Consider the following 24,167-nt stretch of genomic DNA (forward strand, 5'->3'; position numbering starts at 1 on the left):
ATTACAGAAACAAAAAAATAAAATATTAATCCTCAATCTTGTCTTTGCTCTTTCACATGCCCCCCCCCCCCTCAGTATAGCTGCAGCTGTTCCCTTATCCCCTCACCTTCACATTATGCATGTTTATCATATTGCTACAGTCATCCAGATACTGCTTCAAGTCTTTGTCCTGAATGGAGAAAAAAAAAAAAGTTAAGCCAGAATAAAAAAGAAATTAAAAATATTAGGTGAGCAATATTAAAGTGATACAATTTGAAACGCTAGGATTTACCATTGCTACAAATAAAGGGGACTTTCAGTCATTAAGTATTAAATAATTCATGCTGAAAGTTCCTTTATTTGCGTGCAGCGTATGCCGCGCTGAGCGCCTCAGGCCACCCACTGCAGAACGCTATTTTATCAATGAGGTGATGTTTCCACCTCTTAGCCAATAGCCATGCGGCCCAGTTGGCATTATGCTGTATGGCTAACACGCTATTGGCCAACATCACCTCACTGATAAAATAGCATTCTGGTTCTCCAACCAACCAATGTGGGGCCATATAGGATTTTTTTTTTTTTCCACTTACAGGTTGGATGAACAATCTTTACATTAAGAAGTATATTTCATCAGTAGGGCTGCAGCTATTATTTTTTTAATATATTAATCATCCGATTATTTCATAAAAAAAAAGAAGTCAATACCATTTTTTCGTTTATTTAAAATAAAATACACAAACTGAGTAATACAAATATGAACTTCAGACTAAAACTTTAGATTAACACAACTGTCTAATTTTTAAAGCAGCAGAACATATTTTTATAATTAAGAAAAACAAAACCATTCAAACTCACTGTTTGAGCAGAGATAGAACTAGAAAGAGATAGACTATCACTTCTGTTATTTTCTCTTCCAGAATATTTGCATTGAAATGCAAAAATGTCAACATGACCGCATGCTCCTGGCTGTGGCCGGGTCTATTTTTACAAGCTATGTTGCCTGCAGCAGAGAAGAGACGCTCAGATGGTGTTGAGGTGCCTGAGATGCATAATGTAGGATTTTGCCAATTTCACCAAGGTGGGATATTTATCTTTGTTAGCTCTTCACCAAATAAAAGGGCTTGCCTACTTGTTAAGGGGTCTCTCAACAAAGTAAGCCTGGCCTTCATTCCTAACTTTAATATATTAAATATCTATATGCAGTGGTAAATAACTAGCTATAAGGTTAGGAAACTAATTCTAGTCCGCTCTTAAATTAACAGATATATACTTATAGGAGGTTGAATCTGGTACATATCACAATTTATAAAAATATAATAATAAAAAAAAAGTAATATAATAAAAAAAAAACAATTAAAAACATAAATTATGATTACCTGATAATTTCCTTTTCTTCTGATAGAAAGAGTCCACAGCTGCATTAATTACTTTTGGGAAATAAGAACCTGGCCACCAGGAGGAGGCAAAGACACCCCAGCCAAAGGCTTAAATACTCTTCCACTCCCCTAATCCCCCAGTCATTCTTCTGAGGAACAAGGAAATATCAGGGTGAAAAGGTGCCAGAAGAATAATAAGGACGCCCCACATAAAAGTACGGGTGGGGAGCTGTGGACTCTTTCCATCAGAAGAAAAGGAAATTATCAGGTAAGCATAATTTATCTTTTTCTTCTTAAATGGAAAGAGTCCACAGCTGCATTCATTACTTTTGGGAAAACAATACCCAAGCTATAGAGGATACTGAATGCCAAGATGGGAGGGTACAATAGGCGGCCCATACTGAGAGCACCAGGCCTGAACCCCAACCCAATAAAAAATCCCGCTTTGTCCGAAGCCGAGAAATAAGTTTAAAGGAAAAGCCCCAGCGACACCGACTCGCAGCTAGTCCAGAGCCAAACTAGAGACTGCAAAACGACTTGACTGAGCCAACGGCCCCCAAGAGACACCGTCGCCCAATAGACGGTCCCCCACCACACCCCCCTCACAAATGAAGGGGAACCAGCCAAAATCCCCAAGGGAAACAAGGCAAAGGAGGAACAAGGAAACCGAAAGGTCCCTTAATACAAAAAATAGCACCTCCAAGAGTGGGCCCAGCTCAGAGACCCAAATGGACCCAAACAGGGAAGGAGGCCACACCTATACCAGGCGAAACCCGGGATAATACTGGGCACGGAGATAGGATGTTTCCCCAACATCCTGCAAGCATGGAACGCAACGAAAGAGGCAAAGTCCTCCCAGCGCCCCCATAGAATACCAAAGTATTCGACCGTGAAAACCCCAAGTATGAGAACACAGAGCCCATAACAGGACGACACACAGGGAGCTTGCAAGGAAGAAGAAGAAGCAGTCATCAAAAAACAGACTGCACAAAACAGCCCCCCAACAAAGGGCACACTCCAGGCAACCTAAGCCGCCAGACCTACTCATAGGTCTCAAAAAAGGGGAACACAAGCCTCCATTAAGATTCCCCTGAGAAGGAGATTATACCCTCAGAACCAGAAGGAAGAGTAAACCCCTCTCCTGCCAAAGGAGCAAGGAGAAAGGAAAAACCATCTCCTAGCAGACAGCTATCAGGCTAGACTCAACAAGCTCATACCCCCAGAGGATACTGCGACCCTTAGACCGCTCGGACATCCTGACCTGCAGACCCACACCCAGCTGGACCAACCCAGCCTCAGGGATCCAATACAGGGGAACAAAAGAATCCCAAAATTGGTACAGAAACGAGCGTACTCTGAAAACAGACAAGGCCCCACAGTCTGACTTGGAGCCAGCAAGACTCCAGGTGGAACCAATTCCACCCTCCATTTCTTGACCAGGAGAAGCCCCAAGTAAGGACTCCATCTCCATAGGAAGGAGAATATCCTATAAAGAAAAAGGGAAGAGGCCGGAAGGTCAACAACCGTCCTTAAGGAAGCCACCGGCTAATTGGGAAGAAAAATCCCCAATGCAAATGTCCTAGAAAGGACGCCATTACAAGTAGCTCGCCTAACAGAGGCACAGCCAACCCATTTGCATGCAGAGCTGAGAATCCACGCGTACACTGGCAAACTGAAAGGGGAACGCAACCCTAAGGAGCACCAGAAATTGGAATCCAACGCCAGCAGCAGGGTATAAACCCACAACCCTTGAGGAGCAAGCCACACAGCTAACCCCTAGATGACATGAGTTACACTGTTATAAAGAGTAATAAATACTCTGAAAACTAGGCCAACCCTGACCCGTTCAAGTAGATGGAGCAAGGGCATAGCCCAAGTTCTTACTACTGTGAAACACCCCAACCAGCCCTGAGATCCAAAACAACCCAAAACTGGGACAGGAAAAAGGAGCGAAGCTCCAGAAAGAGGAAGTCTTGGGGAGAAAAACAGGTCCGGGCACCCAATAGTTCAGGCAACTATACCCTGGAACTAAACACCCCAACTGACCAAAAAGCCAGACAAAGGGAATGGATGCATCTCCAGAGAATCCAGATAGCGAAGAGAACTCGAAAAGCCCCAACCAAAGGAAGGAACTATCCCTAGCTAAAAGTCCAACTCACCAAGGTTAGAAGTCGAATGGACTTCACAAGGCCTCAGGACAACAGAAGGGATACCTCGAGGTCCACAAATCCCTACTAGCAGGGCTAGTCTCCTCATCACCTCCACACAGGGAAAACCAGAGCTAAACAAGTCCCTACAGGGTTTAACCAACATCCAGAACGCAGATCCCTAAAAGGAGATCTAACTCGCCCGGAGACAATGGAAGAAGACCCAAAGGTCTCATAACTCAGTCAGACCATGTCCAAGAGTAAGAGCTGCATCTAGATACTCTAGAAACAGCTTATACTCACACCTTTAAGGTGCCAAAAACAGCAACAGGTTTCAAAATGCAAAACCTTCCGCATGCTGGACAGCTATCCATACAAGCTGTTGGATCAAGCCCCAACAGAACCATCCAGAGGCCTAAAACTGAGGCCAAACCACTGTGGAATGGGGCGCTAAGCCCGCCAACCCTCCCCCACATGGAGGAGGAAACTAAGTTCTGATGAAATCAGATGTCAGATAGAGTGACGCAGCGGAATACTCCCCTGCACGGTCGTCTATGATTGAAGGCTATAAGGACTGAAACAATCCTTCCCACCCTGCGAACCCATAGGTCCTCTCGAATGCTTAGTTGAACATGAAAAACAATAAAAACCTGAGCACTCCGCGCTACTACCAAACCAGTCCAGCAGAAACAGTGCCACATGTCTGAACAGCCATAAAACCGAACAAACCCGAACGAACCAGTCTGTACCCAAGGTCCTACCCGGCAAGCTGCCTAAATTCTCCCTCATAGGGGAAAAAAGAAAACAGACATTATTAGCCATAGGACTAACATGTCCAAACGACTTCCGAAGAAGTAACAAAGAGTATCGATCCCAGATGGTTCTCGAAGTAAACAAAAACAAATAAAAGACTTCCCATCATATACAAAATAAAAATATAAGGCAACCCGAAGGTTAACGCCCAAAAGACACAGGCCTACCTGCAGGACCAGCGAAGCGGAGCCCTATCTTTCAAAAACTGGGAAAGATCTCAAACAAATGACAAACAGGAGATAACCCCATCCCCATGTCTAATGAGGTGCACCATTCGAATTATCAAACTGAAAATCCCAGTATCTGTTAACGATAGGGTCATTCAATAACTGAAAAAGATGTCTGAGCAACACGCTAAGGCACGCAATCCTGTAATGAAAAGCACAACACTCAGGAACAGTTACACCCGCAGGGAACTGTAGAGGTCCACCCCAAGCCCAAAGGCCCGGGCCAATCTCAATTATCTCAAATAAACGTCTAGACTCTGCAGAAGAACCATCGCAAACATTATCTGGAAGCAAAAACGTGCTGCAACCTCGCATGGAGGAACCATAAACTGGGTTACCCGCATGTGTAGAAGTATGAATCGATAGGGAACTCGCCTCTTGGAGGACGGAACCAAAGAGGCGGATGGCTCAGCAGTCCCCTGATTCTCCAAACCCGAGGAACCAGGCGCTCTCATATGGCATACGGAACAAAACTGGTTGACCTGTGTCAACGAGGCCAATCCGGATTCGTCACCGGACACAGAATCTGAAATCAAAATAGTTTCAGTATCAGAATCCTCTGTAACTGAATCTGAAATTAGCACAATCTCAGCATCAGAATCCTCCATAACTGGATAGGGGATATAAAAATATGGACTAAAGTAGTAAAAACAAAAAGGGCACCTGACACCCCCAATGGCTGGGGCACTCACCACCTCCTATGACCAGACCCCTGCGGACTAGAATATCTCCTTCGCCACATAGTCAGGAATGCAGAAATGGGGAACATAACGAAACCACGCCCGAACATAAGGTGAACCGTACAGTCCAAAAAAGCGCGCCCAACCAAAAGGCGGCGTCACTTCCATAGGCCTCAAAGTTACAACCACGAGGCCATAAATATCACACATAAGCAGGTTGAATCACATAACATACATAATTATAAACCCCCCTGTTCAATAACCCCCCTCAGGAGATATTAACCCTTGATTCTAAGATGCTAACAGAGACTCACTGAGACCCTTATGTCATATAGTTAGACCCGCAAGGAGTTGTAGCCTCTTGGGAAAACATTCACTTTACAGTACATTGATGATAAAGTAAAATGAAACGATCTTACCGGAATCTATGCCGTGGAACAGGAACACGGCCTTTCAAGTGTGACAGATAGTAGCATCTCCTCCGCCATGGACTTGAGAGAAGAAAGCAGGCAGCGGAGCGAAGTTCGACAATGCCGATTGCTTGAGGAGCTGTTAACATGAGTCGGATGGTTTTGCAGAAAGAAACTTCCTGAATCTCCGGACTCTAACTTTCATCCAAGCCCTCACTGAGAGACTGACAGGACTACTTAAAACTCCTGTCCCATGCCGAAGAGTACTACCCTCCATAAGAGACAAAAACAAAAATTTTGACACTTCTCTGCCAACCTCCTGGGACGAAAGGCAAAGAATGACTGGGGGATGAGGGGAGTGGGAGGAGTATTTAAGCCTATGGCTGGGGTGTGTCTGCCTCCTCCTGATGGCCAGGTTCTAATTTCCCAAAAGTAATTAATGAATGTATGTATGTATGGGGTACTTGTAAAGCGCGGCTAATCACCCGTGAAGTAATGAATGCAGCTGTGGACTCTATTTAAGAAGAAAAAAAAAGGTCCAAAGCGCTAAGGACAATATATCAATAACAGGATTTAGCCATACACAGTTTTCTATACAGTACATATAATCAGCCTTAGCAAGCGAGCTGCTATTAAATGTGCAAACAGATAATAGTGCACATCAAGTCAAACAACATCTCTAATCAATCTAGGGCTAAGTATAAATAATACGTTCTGCATTATAAAACTTACAAAGCATAGAATCCCAAAGCACTGATTAAATATAAACAATCCAAATGACGACTCCTATTATTTCTGGGTTGCACATAAGCCAGGAGTAGTTGTAAGCTTAAAAAGAAACTTATAAATGTCCTGAAAAACATAATTTATGTAAGAACTTACCTGATAAATTCATTTCTTTCATATTAGCAAGAGTCCATGAGCTAGTGACGTATGGAATATACATTCCTACCAGGAGGGGCAAAGTTTCCCAAACCTCAAAATGCCTATAAATACACCCCTCACCACACCCACAAATCAGTTTAACGAATAGCCAAGAAGTGGGGTGATAAAAAAGTGCGAAAGCATAAAAAATAAGGAATTGGAATAATTGTGCTTTATACAAAAAAATTATAACCACCACAAAAAAAGGGTGGGCCTCATGGACTCTTGCTAATATGAAAGAAATGAATTTATCAGGTAAGTTCTTACATAAATTATGTTTTCTTTCATGTGATTAGCAAGAGTCCATGAGCTAGTGACGTATGGGATAATGACTACCCAAGATGTGGATCTTCCACGCAAGAGTCACTAGAGAGGGAGGGACAAAATAAAGACAGCCAATTCCGCTGAAAATATTCCACACCCAAAATAAAGATTAAATCTTATAATGGAAAAAACTGAAATTATAAGCAGAAGAATCAAACTGAAACAGCTGCCTGAAGTACTTTTCTACCAAAAACTGCTTCAGAAGAAGAAAACACATCAAAATGGTAGAATTTAGTAAAAGTATGCAAAGAAGACCAAGTTGCTGCTTTGCAAATCTGATCAACCGAAGCTTCATTCCTAAACGCCCAGGAAGTAGAAACTGACCTAGTAGAATGAGCTGTAATCCTTTGAGGCAGAGTTTTACCCGACTCGACATAAGCATGATGAATTAAAGATTTCAACCAAGATGCCAAAGAAATGGCAGAGGCCTTCTGACCTTTCCTAGAACCGGAAAAGATAACAAATAGACTAGAAGTCTTCCGGAAATTCTTAGTAGCTTCAACATAATATTTCAAAGCTCTAACTACATCCAAAGAATGCAATGATCTCTCCTTACAATTCTTAGGATTAGGACACAATGAAGGAACCACAATTTCTCTACTAATGTTGTTAGAATTCACAACCTTAGGTAAAAATTTAAAAGAAGTTCGCAACACCGCCTTATCCTGATGAAAAATCAGAAAAGGAGACTCACAAGAAAGAGCAGATAATTCAGAAACTCTTCTAGCAGAAGAGATGGCCAAAAGAAACAAAACTTTCCAAGAAAGTAATTTAATGTCCAGTGAATGCATCGGTTCAAACGGAGGAGCTTGAAGAGCCCCCAGAACCAAATTCAAACTCCAAGGAGGAGAAATTGACTTAATAACAGGTTTTATACGAACCAAAGCTTGTACAAAACAATGAATATCAGGAAGATTAGCAATCTTTCTGTGAAAAAGAACAGAAAGAGCAGAGATTTGTCCTTTCAAGGAACTTGCAGACAAACCTTTATCCAAACCATCCTGAAGAAACTGTAAAATTCTCGGAATTCTAAAAGAATGCCAGGAAAAATGATGAGAAAGACACCAAGAAATGTAAGTCTTCCAGACTCGGTAATATATCTTCCTAGATACAGATTTACGACCCTGTAACATAGTATTAATCACAGAGTCAGAGAAACCTCTTTGACTAAGAATCAAGCGTTCAATCTCCATACCTTTAAATTTAAGGATTTGAGATCCTGATGGAAAAAAGGGCCTTGCGACAGAAGGTCTGGTCTTAACGGAAGAGTCCACGGTTGGCAAGAGGCCATCCGGACAAGATCCGCATACCAAAACCTGTGAAGCCAAGCTGGAGCCACCAGCAGAACAAACGAGCATTCCTTCAGAATCTTGGAGATTACTCTTGGAAGAAGAACTAGAGGCGGAAAGATATAGGCAGGATGATACTTCCAAGGAAGTGACAATGCATCCACTGCTTCCGCTTGAGGATCCCTGGATCTGGACAGATACCTGGGAAGTTTCTTGTTTAGATGAGAGGCCATCAGATCTATTTCTGGAAGTCCCCACATTTGAACAATCTGAAGGAATACCTCTGGGTGAAGAGACCATTCGCCCGGATGTAACGTCTGGTGACTGAGATAATCCGCTTCCCAATTGTCTATACCTGGGATATGAACCGCAGAAATTAGACAGGAGCTGGATTCCGCCCATACCAGTATTCGAGATACTTCTTTCATAGCCAGAGGACTGTGAGTCCCTCCTTGATGATTGATATATGCCACAGTTGTGACATTGTCTGTCTGAAAACAAATGAAAGATTCTCTCTTTAGAAGGGGCCATGACTGAAGAGCTCTGAAAATTGCACGGAGTTCCAAAATATTGATTGGTAATCTCACTTCCTGAGATTCCCAAACCCCCTGTGCTGTCAGAGACCCCCAAACAGCCCCCCAACCTGTCAGACTTGCATCTGTTGAAATCACAGTCCAGGTCGGAAGAACAAAAGAAGCCCCCTGAACTAAACGATGGTGATCTGTCCACCACGTCAGAGAGTGTCGAACAATCGGTTTTAAAGATATCAATTGAGATATCTTTGTGTAATCCCTGCACCACTGGTTCAGCATACAGAGCTGAAGAGGTCGCATGTGAAAACGAGCAAAGGGTATCGCGTCCGATGCAGCAGTCATAAGACCTAGAATTTCCATGCATAAGGCTACCGAAGGGAATGATTGAGACTGAAGGTTTCGACAAGCTGAAATCAATTTTAGACGTCTCTTGTCTGTCAAAGACAGAGTCATGGACACTGAATCTATCTGGAAACCTAAAAAGGTTACCCTTGTCTGAGGAATCAATGAACTTTTCGGTAAATTGATCCTCCAACCATGATTTCGAAGAAACAATACAAGTCGATTCGTATGAGATTCTGCTAAATGTGAAGACTGAGCAATTACCAAGATATCGTCCAAATAAGGAAATACCACAATACCCTGTTCTCTGATTACAGACAGAAGGGCACCGAGAATCTTTGTAAAAATCCTTGGAGCTGTTGCTAGGCCAAACGGCAGAGCCACAAACTGGTAATGCTTGTCTAGGAAAGAGAATCTCAGAAACTGAAAGTGATCTGGATGAATCAGAATATGCAGATATGCATCCTGTAAATCTATTGTAGACATATAATGCCCTTGCTGAACAAAAGGCAGGATAGTCCTTACAGTTACCATTTTGAATGTTGGTATCCTTACATAACGATTCAATATTTTTAGATCCAGAACTGGTCTGAAGGAATTCTCCTTCTTTGGTACAATGAAGAGATTTGAATAAAACCCCAGTCCCTGTTCCAGAACTGGAACTGGCATAATTACTCCAGCCAACTCTAGATCTGAAACACATTTCAGAAATGCTAGAGCCTTCACTGGATTTACTGGGACACGGGAAAGAAAAAATCTTTTTGCAGGAGGCCTTATCTTGAAGCCAATTCCGTACCCTTCTGAAACAATGTTCTGAATCCAAAGATTGTGAATTGAATTGATCCAAATTTCTTTGAAAAATCGTAATCTGCCCCCTACCAGCTGGGCTGGAATGAGGGCCGCACCTTCATGTGGACTTTGGAGCTGGCTGTGGTTTTCTAAAAGGCTTGGATTTATTCCAGACTGGAGATGGTTTCCAAACTGATACCGCTCCTGTGGGTGAAGGATCAGGTTTTTGTTCCTTCATGTGACGAAAGGAACGAAAACGATTATTAGACCTAAATTTACCTTTAGACTTTTTATCCTGTGGTAAAAAAGTTCCTTTCCCTCCAGTAACAGTTGAGATAATAGAATCCAACTGTGAACCAAATAATTTATTACCCTGGAAAGAAAGGGAAAGCAAAGTTGACTTAGAAGACATATCAGCATTCCAAGTTTTAAGCCATAAAGCTCTTCTAGCTAAAATGGCTAGAGACATATACCTGACATCAACCCTAATGATATCAAAGATGGCATCACAAATAAAGTTATTAGCATGTTGAAGAAGATTAACAATGCTATGAGAATTATGATCTGTTACATGTTGCGCTAAAGCTTCTAACCAAAAAGTTGAAGCTGCAGCAACATCCGCTAAAGATATAGCAGGTCTAAGAAGATTACCTGAACATAAGTAAGATTTTCTTAGAAAGGATTCAATTTTCCTATCTAAAGGATCCTTAAAGGAAGTACTATCTGCCGTAGGAATAGTAGTACGTTTAGCAATAGTAGGGATAGCCCCATCAACCTTAGGGATTTTGTCCCAAAACTCTAATCTGTCAGATGGCACAGGATATAATTGCTTAAAACGTTTAGAAAGAGTAAATGAATTACCCAAATTATTCCATTCCCTGGAGATTACTTCAGAAATAGCATCAGGGACAGGAAAAACTTCTGGAATAACTACAGGAGATTTAAAAACCTTATTTAAACGTTTAGATGTAGTATCAAGAGGACCAGAATCCTTTATTTCTAATGCAATTAAGACTTCTTTAAGTAAAGAACGAACAAATTCCATTTTGAATAAATATGAAGATTTATCAGCATCAACCTATGAAACAGAATCCTCTGAACCAGAGGAATCATTATCAGAATGATGATGTTCATTTAAAAATTCATCTGAAAAATGAGAAGTTTTAAAAGACCTTTTACGTTTACTAGAAGGAGAAATAACAGACATAGCCTTCTTAATGGATTTAGAAACAAAATCTCTTATGTTAACAGGAACACTCTGAGCATTAGATGTTGATGGAACAACAACAGGTAATGTAACATTACTAAAGGAAATATTATCTGCATTAACAAGTTTGTCATGACATTCATTACAAACAGCTGGAGGAACAGATACCACAAGTTTACAGCAAATACACTTAATTTTGGTAGATCCAGCACTAGGCAGCGATTTTCCAGAAGTATCTTCTGACTCAGGGTCAATCTGGGACATCTTGCAATATGTAATAGAAAAAACAACATATAAAGCAAAATTGATCAAATTCCTTAAATGACAGTTTCAGGAATTGGAAAAAATGCCAGTGAACAAGCTTCTAGCAACCAGAAGCAATAAACAATGAGACTTAAATAATGTGGAGACAATAGTGACGCCCATATTTTTTAGCGCCAAAAAAAGACGCCCACATTATTTGGCGCCTAAATGCTTTTGGCGCCAAAAATGATGCCACATCCAGAACGCCGACACTTTTGTCGCAAAAACCGTCAAAAATGACGCAACTTCCGGCGACACGTATGACGCCGGAAACAAAGAAAAATTTTTGCGCCAAAAAAGTCCGCGCCAAAATGACGCAATAAAATGAAGCATTTTCAGCCCCCGCAAGCCTAACAGCCCACAGGAAAAAACATAATTTATGCTTACCTGATAAATTTATTTCTCTTGTGGTGTGTTCAGTCCACGGGTCATCCATTACTTATGGGATATATTCTCCTTCCCAACAGGAAGTTGCAAGAGGATCACCCAAGCAGAGCTGCTATATAGCTCCTCCCCTCACATGTCATATCCAGTCATTCGACCGAAACAAGACGAGAAAGGAGAAACTATAGGGTGCAGTGGTGACTGGAGTTATAATTTTAAAATTTAGAACCTGCCTCAAAAAGACAGGGCGGGCCGTGGACTGAACACACCACAAGAGAAATAAATTTATCAGGTAAGCATAAATTATGTTTTCTCTTGTTAAGTGTGTTCAGTCCACGGGTCATCCATTACTTATGGGATACCAATACCAAAGCTAAGTACACGGATGATGGGAGGGACAAGGCAGGAACATTAAACAGAAGGAACCACTGCCTGTAGAACCTTTCTCCCAAAACCAGCCTCCGAAGAAGCAAAAGTGTCAAATTTGTAAAATTTGGAAAAAGTATGAAGTGAAGACCAAGTTGCAGCCTTGCAAATCTGTTCAACAGAGGCCTCATTCTTAAAGGCCCAGGTGGAAGCCACAGCTCTAGTGGAATGAGCTGTAATTCTTTCAGGAGGCTGCTGTCCAGCAGTCTCATAGGCTAAACGTATTATGCTACGAAGCCAACAAGAGAGAGAGGTAGCCGAAGCCTTTTGACCTCTCCTCTGTCCAGAGTAAATGACAAACAGAGAAGAAGTTTGTCGAAAATCTTTAGTTGCCTGTAAGTAGAACTTCAGAGCACGGACCACGTCTAGATTATGCAAAAGACGTTCCTTCTTTGAAGAAGGATTAGGACATAATGATGGAACAACAATCTCTTGATTGATATTCCTGTTAGAAACAACCTTAGGTAAAAACCCAGGTTTAGTACGCAGGACTACCTTCTCTGAATGAAAGATCAGATAAGGAGAATCACAATGTAAGGCAGATAACTCAGAGACTCTTCGAGCCGAGGAAATAGCCATCAAAAACAGAACTTTCCAAGATAAAAGCTTAATATCAATGGAATGAAGGGGTTCAAACGGAACACCCTGAAGAACTTTAAGAACCAAGTTTAAGCTCCACGGAGGAGCAACAGCTTTAAACACAGGCTTAATTCTAGCCAAAGCCTGACAAAAAGCCTGGACGTCTGGATTCTCTGCCAGACGTTTGTGTAAAAGAATAGACAGAGCGGAAATCTGTCCCTTTAGCGAACTAGCGGATAAACCCTTTTCTAACCCTTCTTGTAGAAAAGCCAATATCCTAGGAATCCTAACCTTACTCCATGAGTAACTCTTGGATTCGCACCAATATAAATATTTACGCCATATCTTATGGTAAATCTTTCTGGTCACAGGCTTCCGAGCCTGTATTAATGTATCAATAACCGAATCCGAAAACCCACGCTTTGATAGAATCAAGCGTTCAATTTCCAGGCAGTCAGCCTCAGAGAAATTAGGTTTGGATGGTTGAAAGGACCCTGAATTAGAAGGTCCTGCCTCAGAGGTAGAGACCATGGTGGACAGGACGACATGTCCACTAGGTCTGCATACCAGGTCCTGCGTGGCCATGCAGGCGCTATCAGAATTACCGATGCCCTCTCCTGTTTGATCCTGGCAATCAGTCGAGGTAGCAACGGAAATGGTGGAAACACATAAGCTATGTTGAAAACCCAAGGGGCTGCTAATGCATCTACCAGCACCGCTCCCGGGTCCCTGGATCCGTAACAAGGAAGCTTCGCGTTCTGGCGAGATGCCATGAGATCCAGATCCGGTTTGCCCCAACGACGAATCAGTTGAGCAAATACCTCCGGGTGAAGTTCCCACTCTCCCGGATGAAAAGTCTGGCGACTTAGGAAATCCGCCTCCCAGTTCTCCACGCCTAGGATGTAAATCGCTGACAGGTGGCAAGAGTGAGACTCTGCCCAGCGAATTATCTTCGAGACTTCCAACATCGCTAGGGAACTCCTGGTTCCCCCTTGATGATTGATGTAAGCCACAGTCGTGATGTTGTCCGACTGAAATCTGATGAACCTCAGTTTCGCTAAGCTAGAAGAGCATTGAATATTGCTCTTAATTCTAGAATGTTTATTGGAAGGAGTTTCTCCTCCTGAGTCCACGATCCCTGAGCCTTCAGGGAATTCCAGACTGCTCCCCAGCCTAGAAGGCTGGCATCCGTTGTGACAATCGTCCAATCTGGTCTGCGAAAGGTCATTCCTTTGGACAGATGAACCGGTGACAACCACCAGAGTAGAGAATCTCTGGTCTCCTGGTCCAGATTTAGCAAAGGAGACAGATCTGAGTAATCCCCGTTCCATTGACTTAGCATGCATAGTTGCAGCGGTCTGAGATGCAGGCGCGCAAATGGCACTATGTCCATTGCCGCGACCATTAAGCCGATTACCTCCATGCACTGAGCTACTGATGGGCTTGGAATGGAATGAAGGACACGGCAAGCATTGAGAATCTTTGATAACCTGGACTCCGTCAGGTAAATCTTCATCTCTACAGAATCTATAAGAGTCCCTAGAACAGGAACCCTTGTGAGTGGTAACAGAGAACTCTTTTCCACGTTCACTTTCCACCCATGCGACCTCAGAAATGCTAGAACTATCTCTGTATGAGACTTGGCATTTTGAAAACTTGACGCTTGTATCAGACTGTCGTCTAGGTACGGAGCCACCGCTATGCCTCGTGGTCTTAGTACCGCCAGAAGTGAGCCCAGAACCTTCGTAAAAATTCTCGGGGCCGTAGCTAACCCGAAGGGAAGAGCTACAAACTGGTAATGCCTGTCTAGAAAGGCAAACATTAGGTACCGATAATGATCTTTGTGAATCGGTATGTGAAGGTAAGCATCCTTTAAGTCCACTGTGGTCATATATTGACCCTCTTGGATCATGGGTAGGATGGTTCGAATGGTTTCCATCTTGAACGATGGTACCCTTAGGAATTTGTTTAAGATCTTTAAGTCCAAGATTGGTCTGAAGGTTCCCTCTTTTTTGGGAACCACAAATAGATTTGAGTAAAATCCTTGTCTCTGTTCCGTTCGCGGAACTGAGTGGATCACTCCCATGACTAAGAGGTCTTGTACACATTGTAGAAATGCCTCTTTCTTTACTAGGTTTGTTGATAACCTCGACAGATGGAACCTCCCTTGTGGAGGAGAGGTTTTGAAATCCAGAAGGTATCCCTGAGATATAATCTCCAACGTCCAGGGATCCTGCACATCTCTTGCCCAAGCCTGGGCGAAGAGAGAAAGTCTGCCCCCCACTAAATCCGTCTCCGGATAGGGGGCCCTGTCTTCATGCTGTCTTAGGGGCGGGAGTAGGCTTTCTGGCCTGCTTGCCCTTGTTCCATGACTGGTTGCCTTTCCAACCCTGTCTGTAACGAGCAGTAGTTCCTTCCTGTTTTGGAGCGGAGGAAGTTGAAGCTGCTCCTGCCTTGAAGTTACGAAAGGCACGAAAATTAGACTGTTTGGCCTTTGGTTTGGCCCTGTCCTGAGGAAGGGCGTGGCCCTTACCTCCAGTAATGTCAGCAATAATTTCCTTCAAGCCGGGCCCGAATAAGGTCTGCCCTTTGAAAGGAATGTTAAGTAGTTTAGATTTGGAAGTTACATCCGCTGACCAGGATTTAAGCCAGAGCGCCCTGCGCGCCTGTATGGCGAATCCGGACTTTTTAGCCGTAAGTTTGGTTAAATGCACTATACGGCATCTGAAACAAACGCATTAGCTTGTTTAAGGGTTCTAACTTTGTTCAAAGCCTCATCCAATGGCGCTGTGCGAATCGCCTCTTCCAGAGACTCAAACCAGAATGCCGCTGCAGCCGTGACAGGCGCAATGCATGCAAGAGGCTGCAATATAAAACCCTGTTGAACAAACATTTTCTTAAGGTAACCCTCTAATTTTTTATCCATTGGATCTGAGAAAGCACAGCTATCCTCCACCGGGATAGTGGTACGTTTGGCTAAAGTAGAAACTGCTCCCTCCACCTTAGGGACCGTCTGCCATAAGTCTCGTGTGGAGGCGTCTATAGGAAACATTTTTCTAAATATCGGAGGAGGGGAAAAAGGCACACCGGGTCTATCCCACTCCTTGCTAATAATTTCTGTAAGTCTTTTTGGTATAGGAAAGACGTCAGTACACACCGGTACCGCATAGTATCTATCCAACCTACACATTTTCTCTGGAATTGCCACCGTGCCGCAATCATTCAGAGCCGCTAACACCTCCCCTAGTAACACACGGAGGTTCTCAAGCTTAAATTTAAAATTTGAAATTTCTGAATCCGGTCTCCCCGGATCAGAACCGTCACCGACAGAATGAAGCTCACCGTCCTCATGTTCTGCAAATTGTGACGCAGTATCAGACATGGCTCCCGTGTCATCAGCACGCTCTGTCCTTAACCCAGAGCTATCGCGCTTGCCTCTTAATTCGGGCATATTATATAATACTTCTTTCATAACATTAGCCATATCATGTAAAGTGATTTGTAAGGGCCTAGATGTACTTGGCGTCTCCATCTTCCGCATCTCCCGAGCGGGAGACGCAGGTACTGACACGTGAGGAGAGTTAGGCAGCATAACTTCCCCCTCGTTGTCTGGTGATAGTTTCTCTATCGGTACAGATTGACTTTTATTCAAAGCAATATCAATACAATTGGTACATATCGTTCTATTGGGCTCCACATTGGCTTTTGAACATGATGAACAAACAGTTTCCTCTGAATCAGACATGTTTAAACAGACTTGGCAATGAAACTAGCAAGCTTGGAAATCACTTTCAATAAGTTTACAAGCAATATAAAAAACGCTGCAGCGCTTTAAAAAATACAGATATAGTTAAACAATTCTTAACAAGAAGTGTATTATTAGCAGAGGATTGCACCCATTAGCAAAAGGATGATTAACCCCTCAATACCCAAAACGAATAAAACGGATATCAATTAAGATTTAACGCTTTTAATCACAGTCAAACACACTGTCACAGATCTGCTGTGACTGATTACCTCCCTCAAAAATGAATTTTGCAGACCCCTGAGCTCTCTAGAGACGTCCTGGATCAAGGAGGAAGAAGCAGGAAGACTGTGCTAGAATTTTAACTGCGCAACAAGGCGCTAAAACAAGGTCCCTCCCACTCCTATTACAACAGTGGGAGCCCTGATATAACGGTTTCCATGCAGAAAAACAGAATTTATGTTTACCTGATAAATTACTTTCTCCAACGGTGTGTCCGGTCCACGGCGTCATCCTTACTTGTGGGATATTCTCTTCCCCAACAGGAAATGGCAAAGAGCCCAGCAAAGCTGGTCACATGATCCCTCCTAGGCTCCGCCTACCCCAGTCATTCGACCGACGTTAAGGAGGAATATTTGCATAGGAGAAACCATATGTTACCGTGGTGACTGTAGTTAAAGAAAATAAATTATCAGACCTGATTAAAAAAACCAGGGCGGGCCGTGGACCGGACACACCGTTGGAGAAAGTAATTTATCAGGTAAACATAAATTCTGTTTTCTCCAACATAGGTGTGTCCGGTCCACGGCGTCATCCTTACTTGTGGGAACCAATACCAAAGCTTTAGGACACGGATGAAGGGAGGGAGCAAATCAGGTCACCTAAATGGAAGGCACCACGGCTTGCAAAACCTTTCTCCCAAAAATAGCCTCAGAAGAAGCAAAAGTATCAAATCTGTAAAATTTAGAAAAAGTGTGCAGTGAAGACCAAGTCGCTGCCTTACATATCTGATCAACAGAAGCCTCGTTCTTGAAGGCCCATGTGGAAGCCACAGCCCTAGTGGAGTGAGCTGTGATTCTTTCAGGAGGCTGCCGTCCGGCAGTCTCATAAGCCAATCGGATAATGCTTTTAATCCAGAAGGAGAGAGAGGAAGAAGTTGCTTTTTGACCTCTCCGTTTACCAGAATAAACAACAAACAAAGACAAAGTTTGTCTGAAATCCTTAGTAGCTGCTAAGTAAAATTTGAGAGCACGAACTACATCCAAGTTGTGCAACAAACGTTCCTTCTTTGAAACTGGATTAGGACACAAAGAAGGCACAACTATCTCCTGGTTAATGTTTTTGTTAGAAACAACTTTTGGAAGAAAACCAGGTTTAGTACGCAAAACCACCTTATCTGCATGGAACACCAGATAAGGAGAAGAACACTGCAGAGCAGATAATTCTGAAACTCTTCTAGCAGAAGAAATTGCAACCAAAAACAAAACTTTCCAAGATAATAACTTAATATCAACGGAATGTAAGGGTTCAAACGGAACCCCCTGAAGAACTGAAAGAACTAGGTTGAGACTCCAAGGAGGAGTCAAAATTTTGTAAACAGGCTTGATTCTAACCAGAGCCTGAACAAAGGCTAGAACATCTGGCACAGCTGCCAGCTTTTTGTGAAGTAACACAGACAAGGCAGAAATCTGTCCCATCAAGGAACTTGCAGATAATCCTCTTTCCAATCCTTCTCGAAGGAAGGATAGACTCTTAGGAATCTTAACCTTGTCCCAAGGGAATCCTGCAGATTCACACCAACAGATATACCAAATTATGTGGTAATTTTTCTGGTTACAGGCTTTCAGGCCTGAACAAGAGTATTAATAACAGAATCTGAGAACCCTCGCTTTGATAAGATCAAGCGTTCAATCTCCAAGCAGTCAGCTGGAGTGGGTCGAACGGACCTAGAACAAGAAGGTCTCGTCTCAAAGGTAGCTTCCATGGTGGAGCCGATGACATATTCACCAGATCTGCATACCAAGTCCTGCGTGGCCACGCAGGAGCTATCAAAATCACCGACGCCCTCTCCTGATTGATCCTGGCTACCAGCCTGGGGATGAGAGGAAACGGCGGGAACACATAAGCTAGTTTGAAGGTCCAAGGTGCTACTAGTGCATCCACTAGAGCCGCCTTGGGATCCCTGGATCTGTACCCGTAGTAAGGAACTCTGAAGTTCTGACGAGAGGCCATCAGATCCATGTCTGGAATGCCCCACGGTTGAGTGACTTGGGCAAAGATTTCCGGATGGAGTTCCCACTCCCCCGGATGCAATGTCTGACGACTCAGAAAATCCGCTTCCCAATTTTCCACTCCTGGGATGTGGATAGCAGACAGGTGGCAGGAGTGAGACTCCGCCCATAGAATGATTTTGGTCACTTCTTCCATCGCTAGGGAACTCCTTGTTCCCCCCTGATGGTTGATGTATGAACTTGGCCCTCGCTAGCTGAGGCCAAGCTTTGAGAGCATTGAATATCGCTCTCAGCTCCAGAATATTTATCGGTAGAAGAGATTCTACCCGAGACCAAAGACCCTGAGCTTTCAGGGATCCCCAGACCGCGCCCCAGCCCATCAGACTGGCGTCGGTCGTGACAATGACCCACTCTGGTCTGCGGAAGGTCATCCCTTGTGACAGGTTGTCCAGGGACAGCCACCAACGGAATGAGTCTCTGGTCCTCTGATTTACTTGTATCTTCGGAGACAAGTCTGAATAGTCCCCATTCCACTGACTGAGCATGAACAGTTGTAATGGTCTTAGATGAATGCGCACAAAAGGAACTATGTCCATTGCCGCTACCATCAAACCTATCACTTCCATGCACTGCGCTATGGAAGGAAGAGGAACGGAATGAAGTATCCGACAAGAGTCTAGAAGTTTTGTTTTTCTGGCTTCTGTCAGAAAAATCCTCATTTCTAAGGAGTCTATTATAGTTCCCAAGAAGGGAACCCTCGTTGACGGAGATAGAGAACTCTTTTCCACGTTCACTTTCCATCCGTGAGATCTGAGAAAGGCCAGGACAATGTCCGTGTGAGCCTTTACTTGAGGAAGGGACGACGCTCGAATCAGAATGTCGTCCAAGTAAGGTACTACAGCAATGCCCCTTGGTCTTAGCAGTGGCTAATCCGAAAGAAAACGCCACGAACTGGAAATGCTTGTCCAGGAATTCAAACCTTAGGAACCGATGATGTTCCTTGTGGATAGGAATATGTAGATACGCATCCTTGAAATCCACCTTGGTCATGAATTGACCTTCCTGGATGGAAGGAAGAAGTGTTCGAATGGTTTCCATCTTGAACGATGGAACCTTGAGAAACTTGTTCAAGATCTTGAGATCTAAGATTGGTCTGAACGTTCCCTCTTTTTTGGGAACTATGAACAGATTGGAGTAGAACCCCATCCCTAGTTCTCCTAATGGAACAGGATGAATCACTCCCATTTTTAGCAGGTCTTCTACCCAATGTAAGAATGCCTGTCTTCTTATGTGGTCTGAAGACAACTGAGACCTGTGGAACCTCCCCCTTGGAGGAAGCCCCTTGAACTCCAGAGAATAACCTTGGGAGACTATTTCTAGCGCCCAAGGATCCAGAACATCTCTTGCCCCAGCCTGAGCGAAGAGAGAGAGTCTGCCCCCCACCAGATCCGGTCCCGGATCGGGGGCCCGCATTTCATGCTGTCTTGGTAGCAGTGGCAGGTTTCCTGGCCTGCTTTCCTTTGTTCCAGCCTTGCATAGGTCTCCAGGCTGGATTGGCTTGAGAAGTATTACCTTCCTGCTTAGAGGACGTAGCCCTTGGGGCTGATCCGTTTCTGCGAAAGGGACGAAACGTAGGTTTATTTTTGGTCTTGAAAAGACCTATCCTGAGGAAGGGCGTGGCCCTTGCCCCCAGTGATATCAGAGATAATCTCTTTCAAGTCAGGGCCAAAGAGTGTTTTCCCCTTGAAAGGAATGTCAAGCAATTTGTTCTTGGAAGACGCATCCGCTGCCCAAGATTTTAACCAAAGCGCTCTGCGCCACAATAGCAGACCCAGAATTTTTTCGCCGCTAACCTAGCCAATTGCAAGGTGGCGTCTAGGGTGAAAGAATTAGCCAATTTAAGAGCACGAATTCTGTCCATAATCTCCTCATAAGAAGAAGAATTACTAATAATCGCCTTTCCTAGCTCATCAAACTAGAAACACGCGGCTGCAGTGACAGGGACAATGCATGCAATTGGTTGTAGAAGGGAACCTTGCTGAACAAACATCTTTAGCAGACCTTCTAATTTTTTATCCATAGGATCTTGGAAAGCACAACTATCTTCTATGGGTATAGTGGCGCGCTTGTGTAGAGTAGAAACCGCCCCCTCGACCTTGGGGACTGTCTGCCATCAGTCCTTTCTGGGGTCGACTATAGGAAAACAATTTTATAAATATGGGGGGAGGTACTAAAGGTATACCGGGCCTGTCCCATTCTTTACTAACAATGTACGCCACCCGCTTGGATATAGGAAAAGCTTCGGGGGGCCCCGGGGCCTCTAAGAACTTTTCCATTTTACATAGTGGTTCTGGAATGACCAGATAATCACAATCATCCAAATTGGATAACACCTCCTTAAGCAGAGCGCGGAGATGTTCCAACTTAAATTTAAAAGTAATCACATCAGGTTCAGCTTGTTGAGAAATGTTTCCTGAATCTGAAATTTCTCCCTCAGACAAAACCTCCCTGGCCCCCTCAGACTGGTGTAGGGGCCCTTCAGAAACCATATCATCAGCGTTCTCATGCTCTACAGAATTTTCTAAAACAGAGCAGTCGCGCTTTCACTGATAAGTGGGCATATTGGCTAAAATGTTTTTGATAGAATTATCCATTACAGCCGTTAAATGTTGCATAGTAAGGAGTATTGGCGCACTAGATGTACTAGGGGCCTCCTGTATGGGCAAGACTGGTGTAGACGAAGGAGGGGATGATGCAGTACCATGCTTACTCCCCTCACTTGAGGAATCATCTTGGGCATCATTTTTACTAAATTTTTTTATGACATAAAATACATATAGTTAAATGAGAAGGAACCTTGGTTTCCCCACAGTCAGAACACAATCTATCTGGTAGTTCAGACATGTTAAACAGGCATAAACTTGATAACAAAGCACAAAAAACGTTTTAAAATAAAACCGTTACTGTCACTTTAAATTTTAAACTAAACACACTTTATTACTGCAATTGCGAAAAAGTATGAAGGAATTGTTCAAAATTCACCAAAATTTCACCACAGTGTCTTAAAGCCTTAAAAGTATTGCACACCAAATTTGGAAGCTTTAACCCTTAAAATAACGGAACCGGAGCCGTTTTTATATTTAACCCCTTTACAGTCCCTGGAATCTGCTTTGCTGAGACCCAACCAAGCCCAAAGGGGAATACGATACCAAATGATGCCTTCAGAAAGACTTTTCTATGTATCAGAGCTCCACACACATGCAGCTGCATGCCATGCTGTCCTCAAAAACAAGTGCGCCATACCGGCGCGAAAATGAGGCTCTGACTATGATTAGGGAAAGCCCCTAAAGAATAAGGTGTCAAAAACAGTGCCTGCCGATATAATCATATCAAAATACCCAGAATAAATGATTCCTCAAGGCTAAATATGTGTTAATAATGAATCGATTTAGCCCAGAAAAAGTCTACAGTCTTAATAAGCCCTTGTGAAGCCCTTATTTACTATCTTAATAAACATGGCTTACCGGATCCCATAGGGAAAATGACAGCTTCCAGCATTACATCGTCTTGTTAGAATGTGTCATACCTCAAGCAGTAAGAGACTGCACACTGTTCCCCCAACTGAAGTTAATTGCACTCAACAGTCCTGTGTGGAACAGCCATGGATTTTAGTTACGGTGCTAAAATCATTTTCCTCATACAAACAGAAATCTTCATCTCTTTTCTGTTTCTGAGTAAATAGTACATACCAGCACTATTTTAAAATAATAAACTCTTGATTGAATAATAAAAACTACAGTTAAACACTAAAAAACTCTAAGCCATCTCCGTGGAGATGTTGCCTGTACAACGGCAAAGAGAATGACTGGGGTAGGCGGAGCCTAGGAGGGATCATGTGACCAGCTTTGCTGGGCTCTTTGCCATTTCCTGTTGGGGAAGAGAATATCCCACAAGTAAGGATGACGCCGTGGACCGGACACACCTATGTTGGAGAAATATATGTTAGCCATGTGGAAAAAAATCATGCCCAAAGAGATTTATCACCAAAGTACCTCACAAAACGAATAACATGCCAGTAAACGTTTTATTAAAAAACAACATTTTCCAATGTCATGCAAATTTATCACTAAGCCTGCTACCAGTCGCTACCACTGCAGATAAGGCTTAAGAATTATTTCAGTTTTAACAGTATTTTCTCAGTCAAATTCTAGTCCCTAGAAAATAACTCGACTGCGCATACATTTATCAGCCTGATACCAGTCGCCATTACTGCATTTAAGGCTGTACTTACATCATACGGTAACAGCAGTATTTTCTTAGTCAATTACATTCCCAGAAAATAATGTACTGCACATACCTCATTTGCGGAGGACCCCGCATGCTATTCCCAGATTCTGAAGTTACCCCACTCCTCAGAATGTCGAGAACAGCCAGTGGATCTTAGTTACGCCTGCTAAGATCATAGAAAAAAAACGCAGGCAGTTTCTTCTTCCAAATACTGCCTGAGATAGAAAAACAGCACACTCCGGTGCCATTTAAAATAACAAACTTTTGATTGAAGAATGGTTAAGTAAAAACTCCAGCTCCTCTCGCGACCTCCTTCTTTGTTGAGGGTTGCAAGAGAATGACTGGATATGACATGTGAGGGGAGGAGCTATATAGCAGCTCTGCTTGGGTGATCCTCTTGCAACTTCCTGTTGGGAAGGAGAATATATCCCATAAGTAATGGATGACCCGTGGACTGAACACACTTAACAAGAGAAAAGTCAAATTTTTAAGGTAAGAAAAAAATGATTTATTATGCATTATCCCAAATATGAAACTGACTGTCTGAAATAAGGAACGTTGAACAACCTGAATCAAGGCAAATAAATGTTTGAATACATATATTTAGAACTTATATATAATATAAAAGTGTCCAACCATAGCTTAGAGTGTCACAGAAAATAAGACTTACTTACCCCAGGACACTCATCTACATGTAGTAGAAAGCCAAACCAGTACTGAAACGAGAATCAGTAGAGGCAATGGTATATATAAGAGTATATCGTCGATCTGAAAAGGGAGGTAAGAGATGAATCTCTACGACCGATAACAGAGAATCTATGAAATAGACCCCGTAGAAGGAGATCATTGAATTCAAATAGGCAATACTCTCTTCACATCCCTCTGACATTCACTGCACGCTGAGAGGAAAACCGGGCTCCAACCTGCTGCGGAGCGCATATCAACGTAGAATCTAGCACAAACTTACTTCACCACCTCCATAGGAGGCAAAGTTTGTAAAACTGATTTGTGGGTGTGGTGAGGGGTGTATTTATAGGCATTTTGAGGTTTGGGAAACTTTGCCCCTCCTGGTAGGAATGTATATCCCATACGTCACTAGCTCATGGACTCTTGCTAATTACATGAAAGAAAAGTGAAAAGTAAACATATGTAGACATCCTTTAGGCTAAGGG

The 24,167-nt window shown here is 43.1% G+C and overlaps 1 protein-coding gene across 3 annotated transcripts in view; it reads right to left on the reverse strand.

Annotated features, from left to right (window-relative positions):
* Nucleotides 1-24,167, reverse strand: part of CDK16 (cyclin dependent kinase 16) — a 134,389-nt gene that overhangs the window by 35,967 nt on the left and 74,255 nt on the right. For all 3 annotated transcript variants that reach the window (XM_053695753.1, XM_053695752.1, XM_053695754.1), the window contains one exon: nt 107-169. In XM_053695753.1, coding sequence (XP_053551728.1) covers nt 107-169 — 63 coding nt within the window. The remainder of the gene's footprint in view (nt 1-106; nt 170-24,167) is intronic.

This window comes from Bombina bombina, chromosome 12 (genome assembly GCF_027579735.1).
Source record: "Bombina bombina isolate aBomBom1 chromosome 12, aBomBom1.pri, whole genome shotgun sequence".
NCBI classification, from domain to species: Eukaryota; Metazoa; Chordata; class Amphibia; order Anura; family Bombinatoridae; genus Bombina; species Bombina bombina.